This window comes from Cygnus olor, chromosome 10 (genome assembly GCF_009769625.2).
Source record: "Cygnus olor isolate bCygOlo1 chromosome 10, bCygOlo1.pri.v2, whole genome shotgun sequence".
NCBI lineage: Eukaryota > Metazoa > Chordata > Aves > Anseriformes > Anatidae > Cygnus > Cygnus olor.
Window position 1 is genome coordinate 10,853,639 of NC_049178.1, and position 20,998 is coordinate 10,874,636.

Genomic DNA, 20,998 nt, shown 5'->3' on the forward strand with positions numbered 1-20,998 from the left:
CTGGGACTTCGTTTACCCTCATTTAACTCTGAAGTGTTTACCCAGTTAAAACCCCTTAAGCTGCATTATCTTGTTTACTGGGATGCTCTGCTCTCCTCAGCCCAAGATAAAACTGCACCGCCTCATCCCTAAGAGGGAGTCATTAACAGACACGGCCGAGCCAGGCAGGTTTCTCCGGGAGTGGATGTGGGGTAGGACACCAGCCTGGGGCCTGACCCACGGGCACAGGGTGCAGAGGTCGGCCTGGGGGAACTCCCTGCGCCAGCCCCAGCCCAGATATCACAAGGCACCTTCTCCAGACAGCATCCTGACACCAACTCATACCTTTTGCAGCAGCACCAACCCAAAGGCTTGGGGTGCCAAACACAGATTTGTCACTTTCCCCCCCCCCTCTCTTCCAAGCATCTGATAAAGGAGCTCAATGCAGCTGTCAGCTCTGAGGCAAAGAAAGAATCAAAGCACGAGCTGAGCTGGGAGGCCGGGGAGCACAGCTGAGAAATCCAACCCAAGGAATCAGCAGCTAGCCATTTTCCTCCTGGGATGGGGAACAGGGATCAGGCGACTTCCATTAGCCATCAGTCTCCAGTCTGGTATTTTAAAAGGCATATCAAACGGTAGGAGAAAAGAAACGCGAATAAAACCCTGTGACTGGAGATGGGAGGGAGCAGGGAACGGAGCCAGGGCTCGCCAGCTGCTTCAATGGGGCGTTTGTCTCTCGTTTCTATTTTTGCGGCACCTCTGCGTAACCTGGAGGAGATGAGGCTCCGCATGCTAAAGAGGGCAGCCAGCCTTCGGGGAAACAGCAGGGATGTGAGCACGGGAGGCAACACCAGCCCCAGCTCACAGAGCGCAGGGAAAGTGGGAGAGGTAAGCGGCGCGGGGAGAGGGAACAAAGGCAGAGAGCGTGCGGCAGGAACAGCGCGGGAGCTCCTGCTCCGGCTGCGAACTCTCGGGCTCTCCAGCTGGCAGCACCCACAAACGTGACACGTGGAGGGAACACCGACCTTGCTGAAGAGGCTTCACCTCCACGAGGAGCGGAACGGGGCAGTTTCAACAACAGGGAGCAATAGTGTCACCTCGCCACAGCCGCTGGAGAAGCGCCAGCCTGGAGGATACACACGTGAAACGAGTTTGCTGGTCGCTGATCCCACTGGTGCCTCAGAAAATGGCTTCAGCTCACAGCAGTGAAGCTTGCTCTGCTCAGCTCAGCAGAGGATGTGACATAAGAGCCCGAAAAGGCAGATGGAAGAGTTTTGCTCAATAGCAGGAAAAAAAAAAAAAAAAATCTGAGAAAAGAACATCTGCCGCCTATCTCCCGAACTGCTGGGAACAAAAGGAGTTTCACGTTTGTGCTCAACTCTAGGAGAACCCCAAAGCGTTTTCTACGTTAGCCAACCAAGAACCACGTTGTCCCTTTGCCACAAGGCAAGCCACCTCTCCACGGGATGGGGCAGCTGCTTAAAAGCTCCCAACCGGCCTATGGAACAGGACTAGCAGGGAAAGAGGAAATAAGTCATTTCTGGATCCAGCTGAAATGAGAGGAGGGACTTGGGGACGTGAAATGGAATCTGGCTACGACTGTGTCAAACGGCCTTTAAAATTTTCTTGCTTTTTAATTAACAACAAGCAAACCTCAGTTTTCCCTCCAAGGAAATAACACAAACGTCCTATAAGGTGTCATCACATTGGCTCGACCTACAGGGGGGTTGTGTGCCCTTTAGTTGCCCATCTCCCCAGCCCTATCAGCTGCTTTTACCTCTCCTTCTCCAGTGCTGGGACTGTAACACACCGCCAGGAAGGCAGGATCAGCCCTGGCTGAGGGGAAGAGCATTAGCCTGGAGCGCGTGCTCTGACTTTCTTGGCTCTCACCACCGACCAGCAGAGCCTGTACAATACCACCCAGGCGGGCGTACAACGGGTACCAGGGAGGGAGGCCAGGGCACCTCGGTGTGGCCAGCACGGCAGCCCCAACGACGTCCCTCTGGCCCTGCTACCGTTGACCTTCCTTTCAGGCTCAGCCCAGACCCCGGAGGTATCCGACGAGGTTATTTCCTAGGAGCACTGGGTCAGGCATGGGTCATTCGCCGATAATCGGTTAGGACAGGAACACAATGACCAGACGAGGGAAGCATCTGCCAGGGATCTGCCCTCCCCCAGACCACCGCCTGCAAAAGCTGGGGAGCAAGGCCCGAGGGCAGGGAGGAGAGAGGCCCCGGGGCAGAGCTGCCAACGCAGAAACGCTCACAAAACATAACAAAACAGGACGCTGATTTAAATAACAAAAAAAAAAAATAATCCCAGCTGCAGACAGGAGGAAGAGGAGAAGCGTAATGCTGTTCAGCTGAGGGCTGTCCCAGCTGATTCCCCCACTCTCACCTGAAGTCGGGCTCTCAGCAGGGTGCAAACAGGAGAGCCATTTAACAGCCACGTCATTCTGGTGCTAATTCAGAGTTACGGCCTGGAGCACTGCACCTCTCCCAGCCCAGCCCTGCTGCTGCTCCCCCAGTGCACCGGACCCCTCACACATCCAGCCAGGTCCCTAATCCGAGAGCATGTCTAATTAGGACTTCAGAAAACAAGATCAGACTGCCGTCCTCCTCCCGTACTGTCAGCGAGCAGGTCCCTCACTGGGTGTCCCTCGAAGCCATCCACCATCCACAGCCCTGGTACGTTTTGCAAAGCAATGGGAGAAGTAACGCGGGGAGCACGTACAGGCCCTGCACGAACTGAGGAGAAGGTGACGAGGCACAGCTGGAGGCCCTTGCAAAGAAGGAGATCCTAAAGCACCCCGTAGTTGTGCCAGCATCTTGAAGCTTTTAGAGATCTTAACAGCTAATATAACCAGGGAGCTCAAACACGGGGAGCAGGGCGTGCAAGTTGCACACACTGAGCAGGCACCACCTCGCCACAACAGACCGCAAGCGTTTGCTCCCCTGACATCTCAGCAGAGAACACCTCCTGCAGGCAGCGCAGGTACCACGACGGGAGGAGGCCAGAACGCCAGGACCCACACCTGCTTTTGCAGCCAGCTGCAGACGTGCCCTCCAGCAGCGGACACGCACCGAGGTCTGACCTGCAGGGCTGCAGGACCCTCAGCCCGCCCTGAGCAGAGCCAGTCTCCCAGCAGACTCCGCAGAACCAGGCCACGGCAGCTCAGGCGAGCCCCTCTCCCCCCTTCCATCAGCCGTTCATGCCGGGAGTCGCAACCGTGCCTGGTTTCAGCCTCGCAGACTGTTTCCCTTCGCTCCCTCCCCGGATCGTCTCGTAGCCTTCACACCTCCCTCCTCTGCTGCTGCCGCGTCTGCTCCTCCGCGCTTCTCGCTATCGACCGCTGCGGGTCCCTGCTCGGGGGGAGACGCAGTCCCCGGGGAAACAGCGCCAGGTAGGCAGTTGCACCCAGCAGGAGTGAATTTACCTCTCTCGGTTACCTTTCCTAAGCATCCTCAAAGCAGCCCGCAAGCCCCAGGGGTTAACAGACCACAGGATGAAAGCAAATGATCTGGGGAAAAAAAAAAAAAAAAACACAAACAAAGCAAAACAGAAACAACACAGCCCACGGATTCCTTTGCCCAAAACATTTCAACCGTCTGCCAGAAAGTCACCTTGCCAGGCCTTTGCTCCCACTGCTCGCTCTGTCTGGGCTGCACGCCCCGGTCCTGTTTCCAGCACACCGAGTAAAGGTGCGCGGCTGCCCCGCCTGCAAACCTCCCTGCCCTGGCAGGACAGACATCCCTCCAGACACGGCCCCAACGGAGCAGAAGCCTTTGACACCAGCTCAGCCCAAAGGACTTTAGGACTCACCGGGCACAACCCTGAGCACAGAACGCGCATCCAGATCCTGGGAGGCACAACGGGGCTCGGCACGGGGACGGCGGGGTCCGATGGGAGCGCCAGCAGGGCGCATCTTCCTCGCCGGCATCCCCGGCCCTCTGAACAAACCAACGCACGTGTTTGCTCTGCCTCTGTGCGACTCTGCCCGGGCTGCGCTCGCGTGGCTGACAAATAGCCTCTCTCCATTCTTTCGGGATTACGTGTTTCAATAGCCGGCGAGGACTGGAAGCAAGCTCACCCGACTGCCAGCTGTGGGCCGCGACGCACCTTCCCCGCAGCCCCTCTCACCGCGGCCCGGCTGCCTTTGTGTCTCCTGCTCACTTATTTACCCACAAAATGCCGGAGCGTCTTCCCACGCTGAGCAGAGGGGGAAAAAAAAAAAACTTTTGTGTGCTCTGATCTGCAGCTTGTCGCCTGCAGCTTCCCCTTGAGGGCTTAATGTAGTTATTTCTACCCCTGATGCCTATAATTAAATGAACATTTCCTTATGGCACTGAAGAGGCCAAGGAAAAATTGACTACAGGGAATTTTCATCCATCCTGATTTATACTCCCTCAGCTCCGGCTGTTCACACACTGCTAACAAGGAATCTTCTAAGCAGGCAGAAGGGAAAAAATAATAAATAGCCCACATGCAGACAAGCACCTGGGGAGACAATGAGAGGGAAAAGACCGCTTCCCTGCCCTCTCCCCTGCTTTTAACCACATCATTTTCCTACTTGCAAAAGCAAAGGGGCTCAGATACCCAAGAGCCCGGAGAGATGTTTCCATGCTCTGCCAGCAGACCTACACACTGCCCAGCCCGCTCCTGGGACCCCGATGTGGGGCATGTTTAGCCTGTCCCGAGGGTCTGCAGAGGCTCCCGACCCCAGGAGGCAGCTGCAAGCACGCCTCTCCCTTGGCTTCAGGGATGCAGACCCTGCAGCTCTTGGGTTTTAACCATGCCTGTCTTGTGGGACTGGAGGAGCGAAGCCACAACGCACTGAATTATGCCAGACTGGAACAGCTCCTTAACCACTGAGCAAAGCTGCTAACCCAAATGGGCTCGATTTAGAAATTCTCAGCAGTCTTTGTCTCTAATTCTGACCTTCCAGCTAGGTAGGAAAACAAGTCTCCAGAGATGCCCGGCCATCCAAGTCCAGCCACCACAACACACCAGGATTACCAGTTTCACTAGATGAAGAACTGAGCTGCCCCTCTGAGCTGCCCCTTGTCTCCCATCCCTCCGCCTCTCTCTGCTAGGACAGCAGAGAGGATCACAGGGAAATCCAAGGACCCAAATCCTCTGTATCATCACCAGCTGGACAGCAACACTAGAAAGTTTCCAGCAGTCTGTGCAGAAGAGGAAACACCCTCCCTCAGCACAGCAGCATCAGCTGTAGACCTTTTGGGTGCCAGATTTTAAAACCACCACGAGGTCCCTGTCCATTCCCCACAGAGCAAATGCAGCTTTCAAGCGTGGGGATGGGGCCAGCCTGCGCTGGCAGAATGGTGGGATAGCAATACGGCTGGTCCTACCCATGCTCATTGCCCTGCTCCATGGAGGAGGCAGAGGTCTGGCAGAATTTGGGGCACAGATTTCCCAATGAGATGCAGCTAAAGGACTTCTGCGAGCTGTGCACGAGGTTTTCCCTAGTGTGGACAGCCTGCCTCGAGGGAAACACAGAGCTGGCTCCCAGCTCAGCTCAGGAAAGGCTTAGTGCTCCTGTGCCACGGAGCATTGGCACAGAACCCCAACAGGTTTTTTGATCCATTTTGCTCTTTAAGCTCACTATTGTTTCCAAACCTAAAAGGCTTTATCCCTTCTCTTTAGGGAGCTCCAGACCACAGGGGCAAGGCGCTGTACATACAGCTCAGGGACAGAGAGACTCCACAGAGCTTCCAGATGACACATTCCCCCACAAACATTTTCAGGAGCTTGGGGTAATAAGACAGACATGCCAGGCGGCTGGATGTCACCGTATCACAGCTCGGTCGTGCTGGAAGACAGCGACTGGTTGGGAAATCAGCCCTTCCCTCCCTGCCGGGATGACTCAAGACAAAGACTCCCCCACACTTTAGATGTCCCCGTTCCGAACTCCTGTTTCTCAGCTTCGCTCTCACCAGATTTTGGTACAAAAGAGACGGTGGTAGGGACGGCGAGCGCAATTGCAGCCTCATGAGTCTTGGGGAGGGGAGCCCTTTGTTGGGAAATTTCCCCAGATTATTTAAAAATAGGAGCAAAGCCCTCGCAACTATTCCAAGTACAATTATTCTTGCACTTAATTGCCTCTCCCTGGCACCCTACCTCTCGTCCAAATTTCAAGGGGAGGCTCTTGGAGGGGGGAACGCAGAGCAATTTGTGGTTCCCCCTTCCTTTGTGGCAGTTTTGCGGTAGTTGGTAAAATCACCACGACGCCAGAAGAAGCCATAAACACAAGAGAGCGCTTTGGGGGCAACCCTGGCGTAGCAAGGTCCTCCGTGGCGGGCAGCTCACCCCATTCCGGGCGACGTCCGCTCTCACAGCATCGCGAGGGCAGTCGGGACTGGCCACGGCGTGCCGGGTCCCCACCGCGGACCCCGTCATCAATGCTGGAGACTGTGGGCGAGCAAAACCCACAGGCACCCCACAACCGGGGGGCAACCAGCCGCCACCCCTTGGGGTGATGGTGCTTAAGGGGGAGCTCGGTACCCAAGGAGACCTGCGGGGACCCAACAGCGGGTCCCGGTTCTTGGGGTAAGCGGGGTGCTGGGGACCTGCCACCCGCAGAGGTCCCGGTGCCCCGGGGCGGGGATGGATGACCCCCGGTGCCCAGGGCGCTCTGCTACCCGGGGACGGCACCGGAGGGATGGAAAGGATGGGAGGGATGGAAGTGGGGGGGGGGGGGGGTCCCGGTGCCTGCCCCCACCCTCCCGCTGGGATGGCGGCGCCCCCCCCCCCCTCCAGCCCTCACTCACCGGCGGCCAGCAGCAGCAGCAGCGCCGGGGCCCGGTGCAACGGCTGCATGGCGGCGGCCGCTGCCCTGCCGCGCCGCCTCTTCACGGGGAGCGGGGCCGCCCCGCCGCCCGCCGGGCTCTGCCCCTCGCCGCCGCGCCCGGCCCGGCGCCGCCTCCTCCCGCCGCTACGGGGGCGGGGAGACGGGGAGGGGGCGTCCGGAGCCCCCCCCAGGGGCTGAGGGGGGCCGTGGAGGCGGCGCGGAGCCGGTGCTCGGTGCCCGCCGAGCCGCCCCCCCCCCCTCCCCAAGCCGGCTGCAGGGCCCCGGCCCCCCGCGCCTCCGTGTGGCGGCGGTGGGTGGTGAGAGCCAGGAGGGCCGCGGGTGTCCGGCAGGCGCCGAGGGAATGGGGTCCCTCGGCGGGAACCCCATGGGGACGGTCCCAGACCGTGGGCCCTTTGAGCCCCGGGGTGGAAAAGCCCGCAGAGTGATATCTTGCTTCACACCTTGTTTCACCAGTGAGCCACAGAGCCACGCGCTGTGTGTGTACCTGCTTCGCTCCATGAGGAAAGATTTCTCCCCCAGGGCAACTTCATTCCTCTGACTCGTGTCCCACAGGCCTCCAGCCCCTGAGCAGCCACCACTGAGGGGCCGCACAGCTCCCAGTCCAGTCATGGCCTCACGTCTGAGAGATCTACCCAAAACCCAAGCATCACAGGGCTGTAAACACCTCATAACTCCAAGCTGAAGGACCCCAAAACAAATCTGCCCCTTTCCATTGGGTATCAGGCCCATTGGGCATCAAGCTTTCCTCAACAGCAGCACCTAGGTGCCTTTTTCTTTGGTTTCAGAACAATTTTCTCTTGTCACACAACTCTAGGAGGGCAGGCAACACCGACATCAAACATCTCAAGCCCTGAGTGAGGAGGTGGTAGCACTGCCATGGCCCCACCAAGTGCCTTTACGGTGGCCACCTTTGTTGCTTTCTGAGCTGCGAAGACATCAGGAGGAGCATTGGTTTGCAGGTCTCTCTCCATATGCTCTGCTCAGCAAGCCACACACACGGCAGAGACATGCTGGTGGCTTCTCACCAACCTCCCCATGCTTCACGAGCCATGTTGGGCCCCAGGTGCCCAGTGCTCTCCTTTGCCCATGCAGCATGTGGCTGAGACAACAACACGTCGGTCTGGAGGCGGTCAGGATTCTAGATCCAAACATTCTTATCCCCTAAATAAATGTTCACTAAAAATATTCCAGTCTTTTTTTTTCCTTTTCCCTGCAAATCTTGAATGTTCTTTTGTTGAAGATTGAATCTCCTGAAAAAGTACTGATGGTATTTTTCTTCTGTCATGAGCTTGATGGCTTTCTGACAACTAAAGACAGGTGGCATGCCAAAGCTCACCAAACCCTCTTGAGAGCCAAACAACCAGCCCCGGGTACCTGGTACAATCAGTTCTGGCCTTTGTAGCTCCTACCAGACCACCACCGCCCCTCTGGGCAGCTGCCTGCCCTTTTTGCCCTCTTTTCCCCTCCATCACCTGCTCCCATGCAGCAGTTACCCCGAGTGGGACAAGGGCAGGTGATAGACTGGCTGCTCCAGTTCCCCAGCACAGCAAGGCAAAGCCAGCAGGCTTGAACCAAACTACTCGCTTTTGGCTTCTGTCAGACCACGTCCTCCCAGCGCTCTGAAAGTCCTTTTTATCCCAGAATCAATGCAGCCCCCAACCCCCACTGCGCAGGAAATGCAGCAGGAACTACCGAGCTGCCTCCTACCCCTTCGCTGAGATAAAAACCCTTCAGTACACTCAGAGCCTAGCCCAGGCATGGCATTTAATGAATACTCTTGTCATTTTTCACTTTTATGCTGGTAATTTGGCTGTCTCTGCATGCAGGTGGCTTACTACAAGCGGGTAACTAAGAGCCTTTCAGATCTCTTGACCCTGCCACATCCAGCTCCCTAATCTTAGAAACTGGTTCCAGTGTCTCCAGCAGCCCCATGGCATCAAAGGCAGTGCAGACACCCTCATGAATTACCCGGCCTCGCATCAGAGGGGAGGAAACCACGCTGGCACGGCGCTGTGCACGCTTACTATGAGGCTCATGGTGCTCCCCGGTGCCGCATGGATTTATTTTGACATTGTACATCGGTCTCACACTGAGCAGCAGAAAGGAGCAGTATGAAAGGAGAAGATGCATCTTAGACAAGAAAATGAGACAAAATTTGCGGCCACATCGATCAGCCAGGTCAGCGTTGCCAGCAGAGATGGGCAACACCAGTGCTCTTTAAAAACAGCATGAACTGAAACCCAGCACAGCCCATGTCTTCGTCGTATGCTCCCTTGGATAGGCACGGCTGGCTCAGCTCTCCCGAGGTATTGACAGCTTTACAGGCAAAGGTTTGTCATTTCTCATTTGATCTTCTCCAGCCTCCCTACCTGGGGTATGTTCTCCAGCGATGTTCAGAGCACCGGTAAAAGGGGCTTTGCAATTGCACTAAATGCTTTTTATAGCTGCTTCAAAGCTATTCAGAAAAGTGATACTGGGAGGAACTTTTATCAGTATTACCATTATCTGTGCTCTGCTGTTCTTCCCCCAAATTGTTCAATTTCACAGTTACGTCTATTAGACGGAATCAAAAAGCAAGTGTGTATTTTAGGCTGGCAAAACTGAAAATCCTTCTGCCGCTTTCCCCGTAAGTTACCGTAACAGCTTTTGCCTCCAGGAAATTCAGCCAGCTTTCCGATTTCAGTTTAAGGGTCACATTTTGTTCCAAGACACTTGCAAACAAATACTACTGAAGTAGAGGAATGAGGTGATAGCTAAAGGAAAGAATTTGCTGCCTAGGACTTGTTAATTAAAAGCAAATTAAATAGAAGTCTAATCTCAACAGAAATACAACTTGTTTTGAAACTCCAGTTTAAAAAAAAAAAAAAAGCAACACATTAATTTGAAATATGCTGGTAAAATGTTTTATTCTCCTAAATCCAGCAAAATTGAATTCACTTACAAAGATGAAAGTGATCTATTGCCCTTGCTCAGCAGAGCAAGGAAATAAACAATAAGCAAAACAAATAAGCAGTCAGATGTTAAGTTCTTGCAGTGTTAGAAATGCAAGATGTCACCAGTACCAGGAAAAAGGTTTAACACTTCTTCCATTGCATGCTCGCAATTATCATACAGCAGAAAGGGATCTGTGGCCATTCTTGGCGCAAAGAAAAACAAAAACAAAACCCACTACTTTCAGACTCTGTCCAGTTAATTCAGTCTCTGGCTTTTTGGGACAGAGACTCAGTGACACAGCAGGCTTGTGGCACACCAAGCAATTTAACTCCAACTACTGTGAAGCTGGGCAGCCTTTTGGCATCTCACCCCCCCTTGACAGGGAAGCTTGAGAGTCCCCTGCCCAGCCTCTCCTTCCTTGGGCACAAGGAAGGATTTAACCTCTCCCTTGTTGCAGCATACCTGAATTTATTCCAGAGTCTCTGACAAGCTTTATATAAGCCTATTTGCTGACTAGCCTTTTAATGCTAGGACACAAAGATTTTGACTGCACCGAGCAGGAGTGGGTACCCACTCCATTCTCGCCTAGCCCAGGCATGCAGCCGTTCTGTGGGGAAAACGCACACCTTCTGCTCTCATCCAAAATCCTGCTGGGAAAGATGTGTAACAAACACTTCAAGAAGAGTGACCTGGAGCAATTGATGCCTTCCAGGATGTGCTGTAATTAGAGGGGAATGGGATCTATTCCATTGAGAGCACAGGAGTGGGAGCAAGGTTTTCTGTATCACTTTGAGCCTTTCTTCATCTCTCCGCACCAGCTTCCTCCCCTTAGGGAAGGGCACGCTACCCACCCGGGACACAGCGCTGCCTGCTTCCCAGCCCCTGCTGTAAGAAGTGGTGAAAGAGCACACACAAGTTGTGCTGTACTTTTACTCCCAGTTTTCACATGCCCCTGCTGCTTTCCATCCCTGAAGTGCTGCATTTCTCTCCCCTCTAAAGCGGAGCCGATTGCTGCATTAATAGCCATGCCATTCTCCTGCAGGAGGCTCTGACAGCAAACCCCCACAGACTCCTAGAGGGCAGAAGAAAACAAAGCTATATTGAATTTGATTAAGGGGCCAGAATAACCTTTAACAGAGCCACCTGAGGCAAGGAAGCAGACAGCTCTCCAGCTGAAAGCCAAAGCAAGTTTCCTCACAGCCATAGGGACAGGGCTCCTCCCAGAGAAGCAGCAGCCCAGGCACATTGCTGTGTTGCGGCAGGCACGCAGAGGGATGGTCACAGCCCTCCACGCACTTGAGGGGTGACTACTGAGCTTCTAGCTAGGAAGCAGAAAGGATTTGGTCTCTTAGGGCTTATTCACATCATTTAAGCTGGGTTTCTGCACAACACGGCTTGGAGAACTCTTATCTCTGCATTGAGCACAGCCACCCAGTTCCTAGGCAGAGACCAAATGCCCTTCTGGAAAGGGTTGCAGAGGGATAGAGAAATCTGCAGAAACGCAGAAAACTAGGTGTCCGGAGAGCAGGCAAACCTCAGAGCTCCTGAAGCTTTTTGCTGGAGCAGGAGAATAAGCAGGTTAAAGCCCAGTAGAATGAGGAGGTTAGTGATAAAGGGCAGGAGATTTGGTCTTTGCATATCTTAGAGGCATAACCTGGGTCCACGTTAGCAACCACCAAGTCCTTGCTATGCAGGTTTTAAGCAACATACATTGGGGAACTGAGCGCAATAAGACAGCTAGCACGACAGGGACCCCCCAGTGCCTAAGCAAGCAGAGCTGCCCAGGGATAGCAGTCAGGTTCAGACAGAAGTCCACATCATGAGCAGAGCTCATGTCAGTGAGGCCGGTCCAATACCAAAGCAGGGAGCTCGTCCAGAGGCCAGTCAGGTCTGGTGAAAGCAACCATGGCCAGACACTATCCAGCAACCACTTAGCAGGTCCACAGTGATGGGACAGAACCAGAGCCGGATGGCAGATCACAGCCCAGAGCAACAGGAAGAGCATAGCCAGGCACAGCTGAGCTGGACAACAGCACAATAATCAGGTAGGCTGGAAAAGACCCCTAAGAGCATCAAGCCTAACCATAAAACTATCACCTACCCCATAACTCAAATAAGGAACCCCAGGCTGAGCTTAAATAGAGAACTTGGGCTGTGGGTGTGGGGTGGTGACCACAGGTGAGGCTGGTCAGAGCAATTCGGGCCTACCAGTACCCTCAGGACCTAGACAACATAAACCTTCCCCTTCACACAGTGAGGAGAGTTTCTATCCCTTACTGAGCAAGGTACTGTCTTGGGAGAGAACCCAGAGGCGGCTTGTGGGTTATGCTTTTCCTTGCCAAACTGAAAAGCCCAACAGTATTTTGTGAGAAACTCTTGGTTCCTTAGCAGCTGGGTAAGCTACATGCAGGCAACCCCAGGGCACAGGAAGCAGCCTGCACCTGAAGAGATCTGGTTTCTGCTGCCTCTAAGGAGGGCCATGCCCTGTCTTATAGGGCCCACTGGCACTCCTACAGCTGTACTTCCACGTGGTTTTATGGGACTGAAGCTCCTCAGCATTTCTGACGTAGAGCAGTTATCTTTGGGTCCCCCTGAGCACCAGATAAGCCGGAAGAGAAACTTGGCAGCTCCCCTGGGTTCCCCCCCACAGCCCCACCTTGCCTTTAGTGGGAAGTGACTTGCAAGCAGAGCAGAAAGAAGCACAGCCTGCTTCCAAGGAGCTTTTGCTCTAAAGATGCATTGCTCAGCAGCCCCTCGAGGCTCCCTAAAGATGTTTAGTTATGGCCGAGGAGCGTGCTGGATGGCTGGAGTCATTGGCAGGCCAGTGCTCCATGATAATGGAGACATTAAATCAGTCATGGCAGCATGAACTGCATAATAGATGCAAAATACAGCAGAAGTCTGATCCAATTTTGGCTCTGCGTTGTTAAGTAGTAAAGTACCTCAGGAGATGGAAAAATACTGGGGAGTTCAGAGTGCATCCTCCCTGCAGCATGGCATGAGGGGTGGCTGTCCACTCACCTGTGACTGCAGATACACATCCTCTGTAAAGATATTCCCATACTGTGTTCAGGGCTCAGCAATGGCATGCTGGAATTCCCCTAATTAGCTCAGCCAGTTCAACAAAGACAGGGCCACAAGCGCCTGAAATGGCCCTCCTGGTTGAACTGCAGCTGGTTGGTCTGGTCTGGGACAGGAAGATGACACTGTCTGACACAACTGCTCCATCTGGAGCACGGTTGCACTGCAAAAGTCCTCCTCAACCAGCTTCTGGACAGCTCTATAGTAAGCACAAAGACAGATCGGGTTTCAGCCAAGGTGTGGGAGAAACTGAAACAATGCTGGTCCATAAATGCTGCATATGCTGATTTTTCCAAGTGGCTACGGCATTAATTTGGGGGGAAAATGTGGTGTAGTGAGGGTAGAACTTCCCCCACCCAGCCAGCAGCTGCCATTTGACAAGCAGACTGGGCAACAGCTGCTAGCACCCAGGATACAACCCAGGACTTGCAGATATAGTGTGGTGGTTTATGATCACAGTAAAGGCAGAAGCTGTTGAGACTCCAAACCCTTTTAGTGGATACAAAAGGGCTTGCAAAAAGGAGGAGTTTCTGTCTCCTTTTTTTCAAATACCCTCGTATGAGTTAGCTGGTTATGTGCAGGCACATGCTCGTGTATGTACACATTGTGTATGTGTGTGTATGTAAATATATACATATATTCAGGGTTGTACTCCACCTAGCCAGAATGCGCCATGCTGGGCTAAGGTCAAAAAGGGTTTTAGGAGGTGCAGAGAGCCATGCTGTTCTCTCAGGGGTGTGCACACAGCACGTTCAAATTAAACTGGTTCAGGATCTGGCCCGTTGTGTCCTTTTCAAACCAAGATGCTCTTCCAAGCCTGTCTGACTCAGCATTTGCCAACAGCCACAATCCCAAGGGGGCGATGATGACTCGAAGGGACACTGCTGGCTTTGCTGAGCTCTGCTTTGCAGGGAGCATCCTCATCACCTTCCCGGCTGAGCCCAGGCACAGCCTGTTCTGGACAAACCTCACCTCCCCAAGACCTTGCTTTTGCCCCAGGTTGTCAGAGCGTGCAATGTTTGAATCTCAGCAGCGAGAAGTCAAGTGCTCAAGCTTGGCTAAAGCCAGGGTTGTCAGGGGAGCAGCTCCTCTTTTCACGAGAGCGTGGCTCGCCTTGCTGATCTCCAGAGCCCTGCGGTAAAATCCTTGCTACACTCAGCTGGAACATGCCCCCGGGCAAGGCAGCCCCTGTTCAAAGCAGCATCTATTTTCACCCCGTCCGCACCCCTGTCCAGAGCAGACACCTGATGCTGTCAACAGCCAAAGTTTGCTCCAGGGAACCTGAAAAGCTCAGTGGCCGTGAGAGGAGGAACATGCCTTCAGACTGGCATTAACACTCCACTGAGCGGCTGATGCCAACATTAGCAAGGGCGCAGCTGCAAGAATTCATTGCTCTGCTGGATGCTGGCAACACAAGGTGGAAAGGCAGAACTGCCTCTGCAGTGAGGATTCGAGATGAGGCAGGGTGAGAGAAGCGACAAACAAGTGACTCCGACAGCAGCACCTCTCTGCTGCCACAGCTCGCATCTTGCGTCAAGTGAGGTGGGGCCAGAGGACACGAGGCAGGAGTAAATTGTAGGGCAAAACTGAAGGGTGGCTGTCATCAGCCCTGTCCAGCCACAGGGCAAGGAGCTGGGAAAATCATCTGTTCCTGTGTATTCTCTCATGGTTTACAGTAACGTGCTTGGCCATGTGGTTAACCCTGGGACACTGTGCACAGCAGAGGCTTCATAAGGTTGCAAGTGTTTAGGAAGCATTTTGTATTTTTCCAGTGCAACACAAAGCCTTTCTCCTCCCACACCCAACCCTCATCCCCATGACACAAATCCAGTTGTTGGACAAGCTCGTGGCATCCCTCCTTACTGCCGGGTTTGCTGTCTCAGGGCCAGCACTTTCTCCAGCAAGGTCTGCGGGTTCCCACGGAGCTGGACACGGCTTGCAAGTGCTCGGGGTTGCTCTCCCCAGGGACTGCCTCCATCCGTGTCCTCTGGTGTTAGGAGGTGAGGTGCTGACAGTGCTGTGCCCAGACCTCAAGAGCCACCTCAAGACCTCAAGGCTTTAGGCAGGGCCTCACCCCGTGGCTCCAGCGCTGCCATCCCCAGCGCGGACCTGACCCATGCACACAGCTGGGGGGCACAGGGCGAGCTCAGGCAGGGAGGGCATGCCAGGAGAGTGACTCTGTGGGCTGCCTGCGGAAAGCCCTGGTAGACAGAGACCCAGTGGGAAGGGAAAAAAACAGCCAAAACAGTTAAACAAATACACAGGAGGGAGCTGGCAGACAGAAAAGGCAACATGCGGAGCCAGTTTCAGGCTGAGAGTCATGTGCTAAGCCCCCAGCAGGGTTCAAGCACTGCTAGCTCCCGAGTAGCAACCAGGCTGGGAGGACACACACACACACATCACCATGACAAAACTCCACAATGCTGGCAGCCAGGGACATGTCTGCTTGGCCAGCCCAGAATCGCAGCAGCCAGTTTACAAATTCTCTCCAGCAAAGGCAGGAGGAGGCTGGAGGTGCTGTACAGTCCCCATGTCTAGCCAGGCAAAGCACATTCACTTCAGTAAGCCCTGGAGAGGGTTTACTGCTTCTCCCAGGCTGGAATCCAAGCCGTAAGATCAAGGCTGTCTAACCCAAGACTGGGAGGTGGGAGATGTATGTTGTGATGGAACAGTCTCAAGGTGATAGTAACGTTCACGGGACAGAGTCCCACAGCGGGATCAGAGCTCCAAGAGGCAGGCAGGATGGGGAAGGAGCCACTGCAGGCTGGCGCTGGATGGGAACAGCAGTGTTCATGTGACTGTACTGCAGACAATCATGTCCTGGTATCTATCCACAAGGATGTGCAGTAGCTGAGACCAGCACTAGCAGGATTTCTCTACCTCTCATTGCACAGGCAGCTCCCACGAACTTGGGGAGCAAACAGGATGTGTTTGTACCCAGGCCATAACCCAGCAGCAAACTGCTGAGCAGCTGGTGCAGCCTCAGGGTGGTCAGTTATGCTCTTCCCTTCCCGCTGTGGTTGCAGGAGTTTCCAAAAAAAAAAAAAAAAAGGAGGAAACACAAAAGGTATTGAAAAAAATGTATTAAAAATGCACACAGCAAGAAAATTACATGTGAGTACTCAGCCCATCCCGCCCTCCCTGAACACCTCCAGCTCAGGGCTCCTCCCCTGCTACTCCCCAGAACAGCACCCTCATCAAACGGGTGTGAGATACTGCAGGATCCAGCTGTAAATCCACATCTGCTGACAGCTGCACAGAGCTCACACCCAGCGAGGCAGGGGAAGCCCCTTCCCTGAGGCTTCTGGACACTGCCCCAGCACGCTGGGAAGGCACTTCCACTGCCCACTGAGGTCACCCCTAACACGAGAACTGGTTATGTTTTATTTCATGTCTTCCTCCGTGCCCTCCCTTTCCCTTGCACAAACCAAGCACAAGGTCAGCCCATGTGGGCACCTGGGGAAATGTCAAGTGTCAGGCACAAAGGTCTGGAGCTGAGAGGCTGACTGGTTCACGGCGAGTTGAAAGCAGTCTCGATTATCACCCAGCAGGCTGCACAGTCGCCAGAGATGGGAAAAGAGAATCCCCGAGGGTGCTTGCAATCCAAGGGACGTGGGTAAGGCAGACAAATGTCTTTCAAATGCTCCCGTTCATCCCTCCTGCAGATGAGCCCATTAACAACTAGGGACAAACAAACAGCAAACACGTCGGCTATGTGGCCAGCACTTCTCTCGCTGTTGGTCTCATCTACAAGGCGGAACAGCGAACAAAGTTGCTAAACAGACTTGGCTGGGCATTTAACTACTTAACTCTGCACTATTTACAAGGTCTTCAGCAGCTCAGCAGTTCCTTAATCCATAAGGCACAAAGCAAGCAAGAGAATGTGGAGCCAAGGCCCTCTGGCTGGTGATGTCTGTAGCGTACCCAGGTGGGCAGCAGCACAGAAGTTCCGTCCTGCAGGAGCACACGGAGGGCGCCGGTGCCAGGCTCAGAACTGCTGGACAATCAGCTTCCGCTTCACGTCCCGGCTGAACCTGTTCATCTTGAACACCTCGCTGTCGTAGAAGGTGGAGAGGTTGTGGATGTTGATCTGCCGGGCCTGGAAGGACAGAGCGGGGGAAAGAGGTAAATGTTTATTCAAAACCAAAAAAAAAAAAAAAGAAAAGCCACCATGTGGTTTTCCACAGCAGCATCCTCACAAAATTTGACAGTCAGCAATCTGTGCTCTGCTCAGCGGGAACCAGAACTGCAGTAGAAGGGGAGACTGCAGGTCAGGAGGAAGGAGCATTGGCAGAGCTGAGCTGAGCGAAGAGGATGCTGGCTCAGCATCTGCCTGCTCTCAGCTTGTTCTTTTACTTCCACTAGAGGTAGAACATGACTATTATGCACAACTATTATCCAAAACTTCCCAGTCCTCGCTCAGTGGGAGACAGTCTTGAAGGATCTCTGAGTGGAAATGGTCAAAGAAGCAGCAACAAACTGGTGGCTCTGGAAGGAGCAGTTACTCTCGTTGTTTGATGCAAGGACCAGAAAAAACAGCAACCCAGGAATCGAGTACTGCTTTATTGCCACGCAAGGTCAATGCATTGCACAGAAAAGCACAGAGTCAGGAGCACAGCCCCTACGCTGGGATGAGGACACATTAAGGAAGAGGACAGTGAGCCTCAGGAGGGATTGGCAAAATTCATACAAGTAGATTTTTCTACTCATTGCTTCCTCACATGTGGGCACCAGGGAACTTGTTTCCTCATCCACCTGCAAAGCACCAGCCTTACTGCGGAATTTACCACTCCAACCCCAGAGTTCTATGGGATGGGCATGAGAACTGAGGAGGAACAACACGGCACTCCTAGACTAGAGACAGATGAGACCGTCCTGATTCTGGGTTGAACTGATGAACACCGTTTTTTTTCTGATACATTACCTCAAGAAGTTACCTGTCTGATAGCACCTCTGGCTGAGGCTGCTGACAGAGAGCAGGAACCAACCCCAGAGAAGGCTTGTTAGGATAAGCCCGTACCTTATCCACTAGATCCTTCTCCGGGACTTCTATGGTGTCTTGCTGGGCCCCATAGCGGTTCCTCTGGTACATCACCTGCTCTGCAACCAGCTGCTTCAGGATGAACAGCAGCAGCTCGTTGTTGTCTCGCTTGAACGAAAGGTAGCGGGAGAACGTCTGGCAGAGGGGAGGAGAGGAGATGAGCCAGGAGGGTCAGGCATCGAGTGCCGCACTGCAGGTCTCCCGTGCCCAACACCAACCAACCCCCTCCTCCCACAGAGTACAAGGGGAACCAAATGACACCACTGTCACCTGCACCTAGTGTCTCCTTAGGGATTTCAGCCTTGCCAAGCTGCCACCTGCATGTGCAGTTACAACAAAGCCCTGTATCAGCCGAGATATTTTTCCACCAGCTGCTCTGACGCCCATCCAAAATCTCTGGAGGGACCCCAGCAGCAGCCCAGGAGCCTCCCAGGGGCTGAGAGGACACGGCTGTGGAGGTGTGCTGCCCCCGGGGGAAGCAGCCCTTGAGGAAGGGTAGAGCTGCTTCTCTTAACCCAGACCACCCCGCGCCTGCCCAGCAGACGCTCGCACCCGGCTGGCTGTCTGCAGCCGAACAGAGAGGCCACGAGTCGCCCAGACTGAGGGCAGGCACTCTGTGGACAGATGCCAGGCTGCAGCCAGCCAAGAGCTGTTCAGAGCCAGGCCCTGCCACGCAGAGAAAAGGGCAGGCTCTTGTGCACTGAGTCACGGTGTGGGCTGCAGTGGGGTTAACCGTCCCCTGAAGAGACAGAAAAAATGAAGAAACTGCCTGCCGGCTCGATCACCTGGCAGTGGTAGCAGTGGGAGTGCTGGGCCAAAACAGGAGGGAAGGTGTCAAAGGAGGAGAGACACTACTGTGCTTTGGGTACAGGGGCTCAGGGCACAGGTCAGGACTCATGTTTGTCCTCAGCCCTGACAAAACAGCGCTCCTGAGAGAGCCCCTACACACCCCACCAGAGACCAGCAAAGGGCAGTCACAGAGCAGTGCCTTCAGACTCTCAATGCTCTTCACATGGACACGATGCCTGCCTGTGCAGGACAGACCCTGCAAGAGCCTCTCCCCACAGCCAGCACAACCAAGGGGGCTGCAGCCGAACCCCCAGGGCCGGGGGTGCAGCTGTGGGCCCGGCCGGTGCCCACCTTGCGCATGCTCCGCATGACGCTGAACTTCTGCGTGTCGATGAAGCTCTCCAGCATCACCCGGATGGCCATGTTGACGTCGTCCTCCACCACGTAATCCCGCAGGTGCATGCGGGCGTGAGCCTCGGCCATCCGGATCATGGACTCGATGTGCCGCACCGTGATGGGGATGCTGCCGGTCGCCTGAGGAGGGGGAGGAAGGAGCAGCTCCTTACTAAAGGGTAAAAGACATGGGGCAAGACACGCGGCTTCTGAGTCAGGACCCGCTCCTGGACCTTCAAGGACTGTCTCAGGCTAAGGAGGCGCTGCCACCTGCTGGCACATGCTGCACAGAGGCTCCTGCGTTCAACATCTTAATTCAGCGGAGCGCGAGGGAATACTACATGGGGTTCCTCCTTGCCAGTGTTTAGTGGCCTTCCAGGAACATCAATCCCCAGCTACCTCCAGCAAGGAGAAACAAAAAGCCAGGAAGAGAAATAAGAGGCCAGTTTAACTAAAAAAAAAAAAACAAAAACAAAAACCACCACAAGTTTTCCCAAGGTCCAAAAATCCCCTTCAGACCTCAAAAAAATCCACTTGCACTTGGAGAGGATGAAGTGAGCCTGAAAGATCCCACAGTCAAGAGAAGGACGTTTCTACACAGAACAGCTCCTTGTGATGTACCAGGAGCATATAGGGCTGAACAAATGCAAACATCTGTGGGCCTACCAGACTGAGTCACAATACGAGGACTTTGCCCTGGTAGGAATTAGTACATGTGTCCAGTCCATCAGTCCATGGATCACCCACAGGCAAGCCTCTGCATTTAGATGAACAATCGTCTGTTCAGCAGACACTGTAGTGTGTGCCTGTCTCTCACAAAAAAGTGGCACAGACTCTTTTGACACGAATAGCTAGAATGTGTCAACATATGCTGGAGCAGCCACAGGCTGATTTACAATCTAGATGCATACTTCTTCCCCCTTCTCCCAGTATTCTTACCATAGACTCTTTCCTGAGGTCACTGTACATCCGGGCCACCTTGTCCTGGTCCATCTGGTTAAGCTTGGGGTGGACCTTCTCTTTGGCATAGACGATATATTTCCTCAGGATCTCCTGGGGAATGGGTTCCACCCCGTATGTGTTGGGAAGAATAACCTCACTGGAGTCCCCGTTCACTGCCTCCTTACTTCCAGGGTGGTGCTTGATGTGGCTGCCAACAACAAACCGGGCCAGCATTTCATCCTACAAGAGAGCAGTGGAGTAACAGAACTGAGGACACCCACTAGACAGCACAACTCTGTGAGCAACAGCAGCTGAGCATCCCAACAGCAATGTCACAAACTCGGATTCACTGCACAACTTGTACCTGCACAGGGTCCACCGTGTCTCTCACCACGCACAGGATATCAAAGCGAGAGACGATGGGCTCCGTCAGGTCTACGTTCTCCGAGAAAGTCAGCGATGGGTCATATCGACCACCTGGGGCACAGAGACAAACCTTCAAGTCAAACACGGGCTTCAGGGCTGAAGCTTTGAGGCAAACACAGATCTCCTTTGCAGGAAGACGTTACTGCTTGTTTGGTCTCTGTTCGAGACTGGAGAAACCAGGCAGAGGGAGGGAAGCTGCACCACAGTGCTCGTGACAACAGGACTGACGGTGGAGGCCTGAGACAGGCCTGTGGTCTCTCAGCACTTACCTATGGGATTGGCAGCAGCAATAACGGTGCAGCGGGCTTGCAAGGATGTGACGATGCCCGCTTTGGAGATGGAAATGCTTTGCTGTTCCATGGCTTCGTGGATGCTGGTCCGATCCTGGTCATTCATCTACAAGAAAGCAAGGATGACGTGAGGTGAACCGAAGTCTATACTCACTGCCTAATGCACCAAGGAGAATTAGCTTGTGTGGAGTGTTCTGAAGAGACAGCGAACTGCACTGTGGACCAGCAAGGGCCTAAGTAAACCGCAGGATTACCCGGTCTGCTGGGGGATGGCACCCCAAGTTACAGCCTCCT

General features: G+C 54.0%; 2 protein-coding genes and 1 long non-coding RNA gene across 4 annotated transcripts in view; 1 reads left to right on the plus strand and 2 right to left on the minus strand.

The window, feature by feature from the left end:
* The window catches only part of PODXL2 (podocalyxin like 2), a 30,101-nt gene extending 23,189 nt beyond the window's left edge, over positions 1–6,912 (minus strand). The window contains exon 1 of one of the 2 annotated variants that reach the window (XM_040568846.1): positions 6,768–6,912. In XM_040568846.1, the coding sequence (XP_040424780.1) occupies positions 6,768–6,816 (49 nt within the window). In that variant the 5' untranslated portion in view covers positions 6,817–6,912. Of the gene's footprint in view, positions 1–3,801; positions 3,935–6,767 lie in introns of those variants that run through there. The other variant, XM_040568845.1, reaches the window with a different exon arrangement.
* On the plus strand, positions 1–17,967 carry LOC121075498. Its single transcript, XR_005822984.1, has 3 exons — positions 1–10; positions 13,262–13,268; positions 17,822–17,967. It is a non-coding gene; the product is annotated as an uncharacterized LOC121075498 (long non-coding RNA).
* Positions 15,892–20,998, minus strand: part of MCM2 (minichromosome maintenance complex component 2) — a 12,483-nt gene continuing 7,376 nt past the window's right edge. The window contains exons 11-16 of the mRNA XM_040568844.1: positions 20,684–20,810; positions 20,353–20,465; positions 19,986–20,228; positions 19,005–19,187; positions 17,844–17,999; positions 15,892–16,922 (exon numbers count right to left, since the gene is read on the minus strand). Coding sequence (XP_040424778.1) covers positions 16,812–16,922; positions 17,844–17,999; positions 19,005–19,187; positions 19,986–20,228; positions 20,353–20,465; positions 20,684–20,810 — 933 coding nt within the window. The 3' untranslated portion in view covers positions 15,892–16,811. The remainder of the gene's footprint in view (positions 16,923–17,843; positions 18,000–19,004; positions 19,188–19,985; positions 20,229–20,352; positions 20,466–20,683; positions 20,811–20,998) is intronic.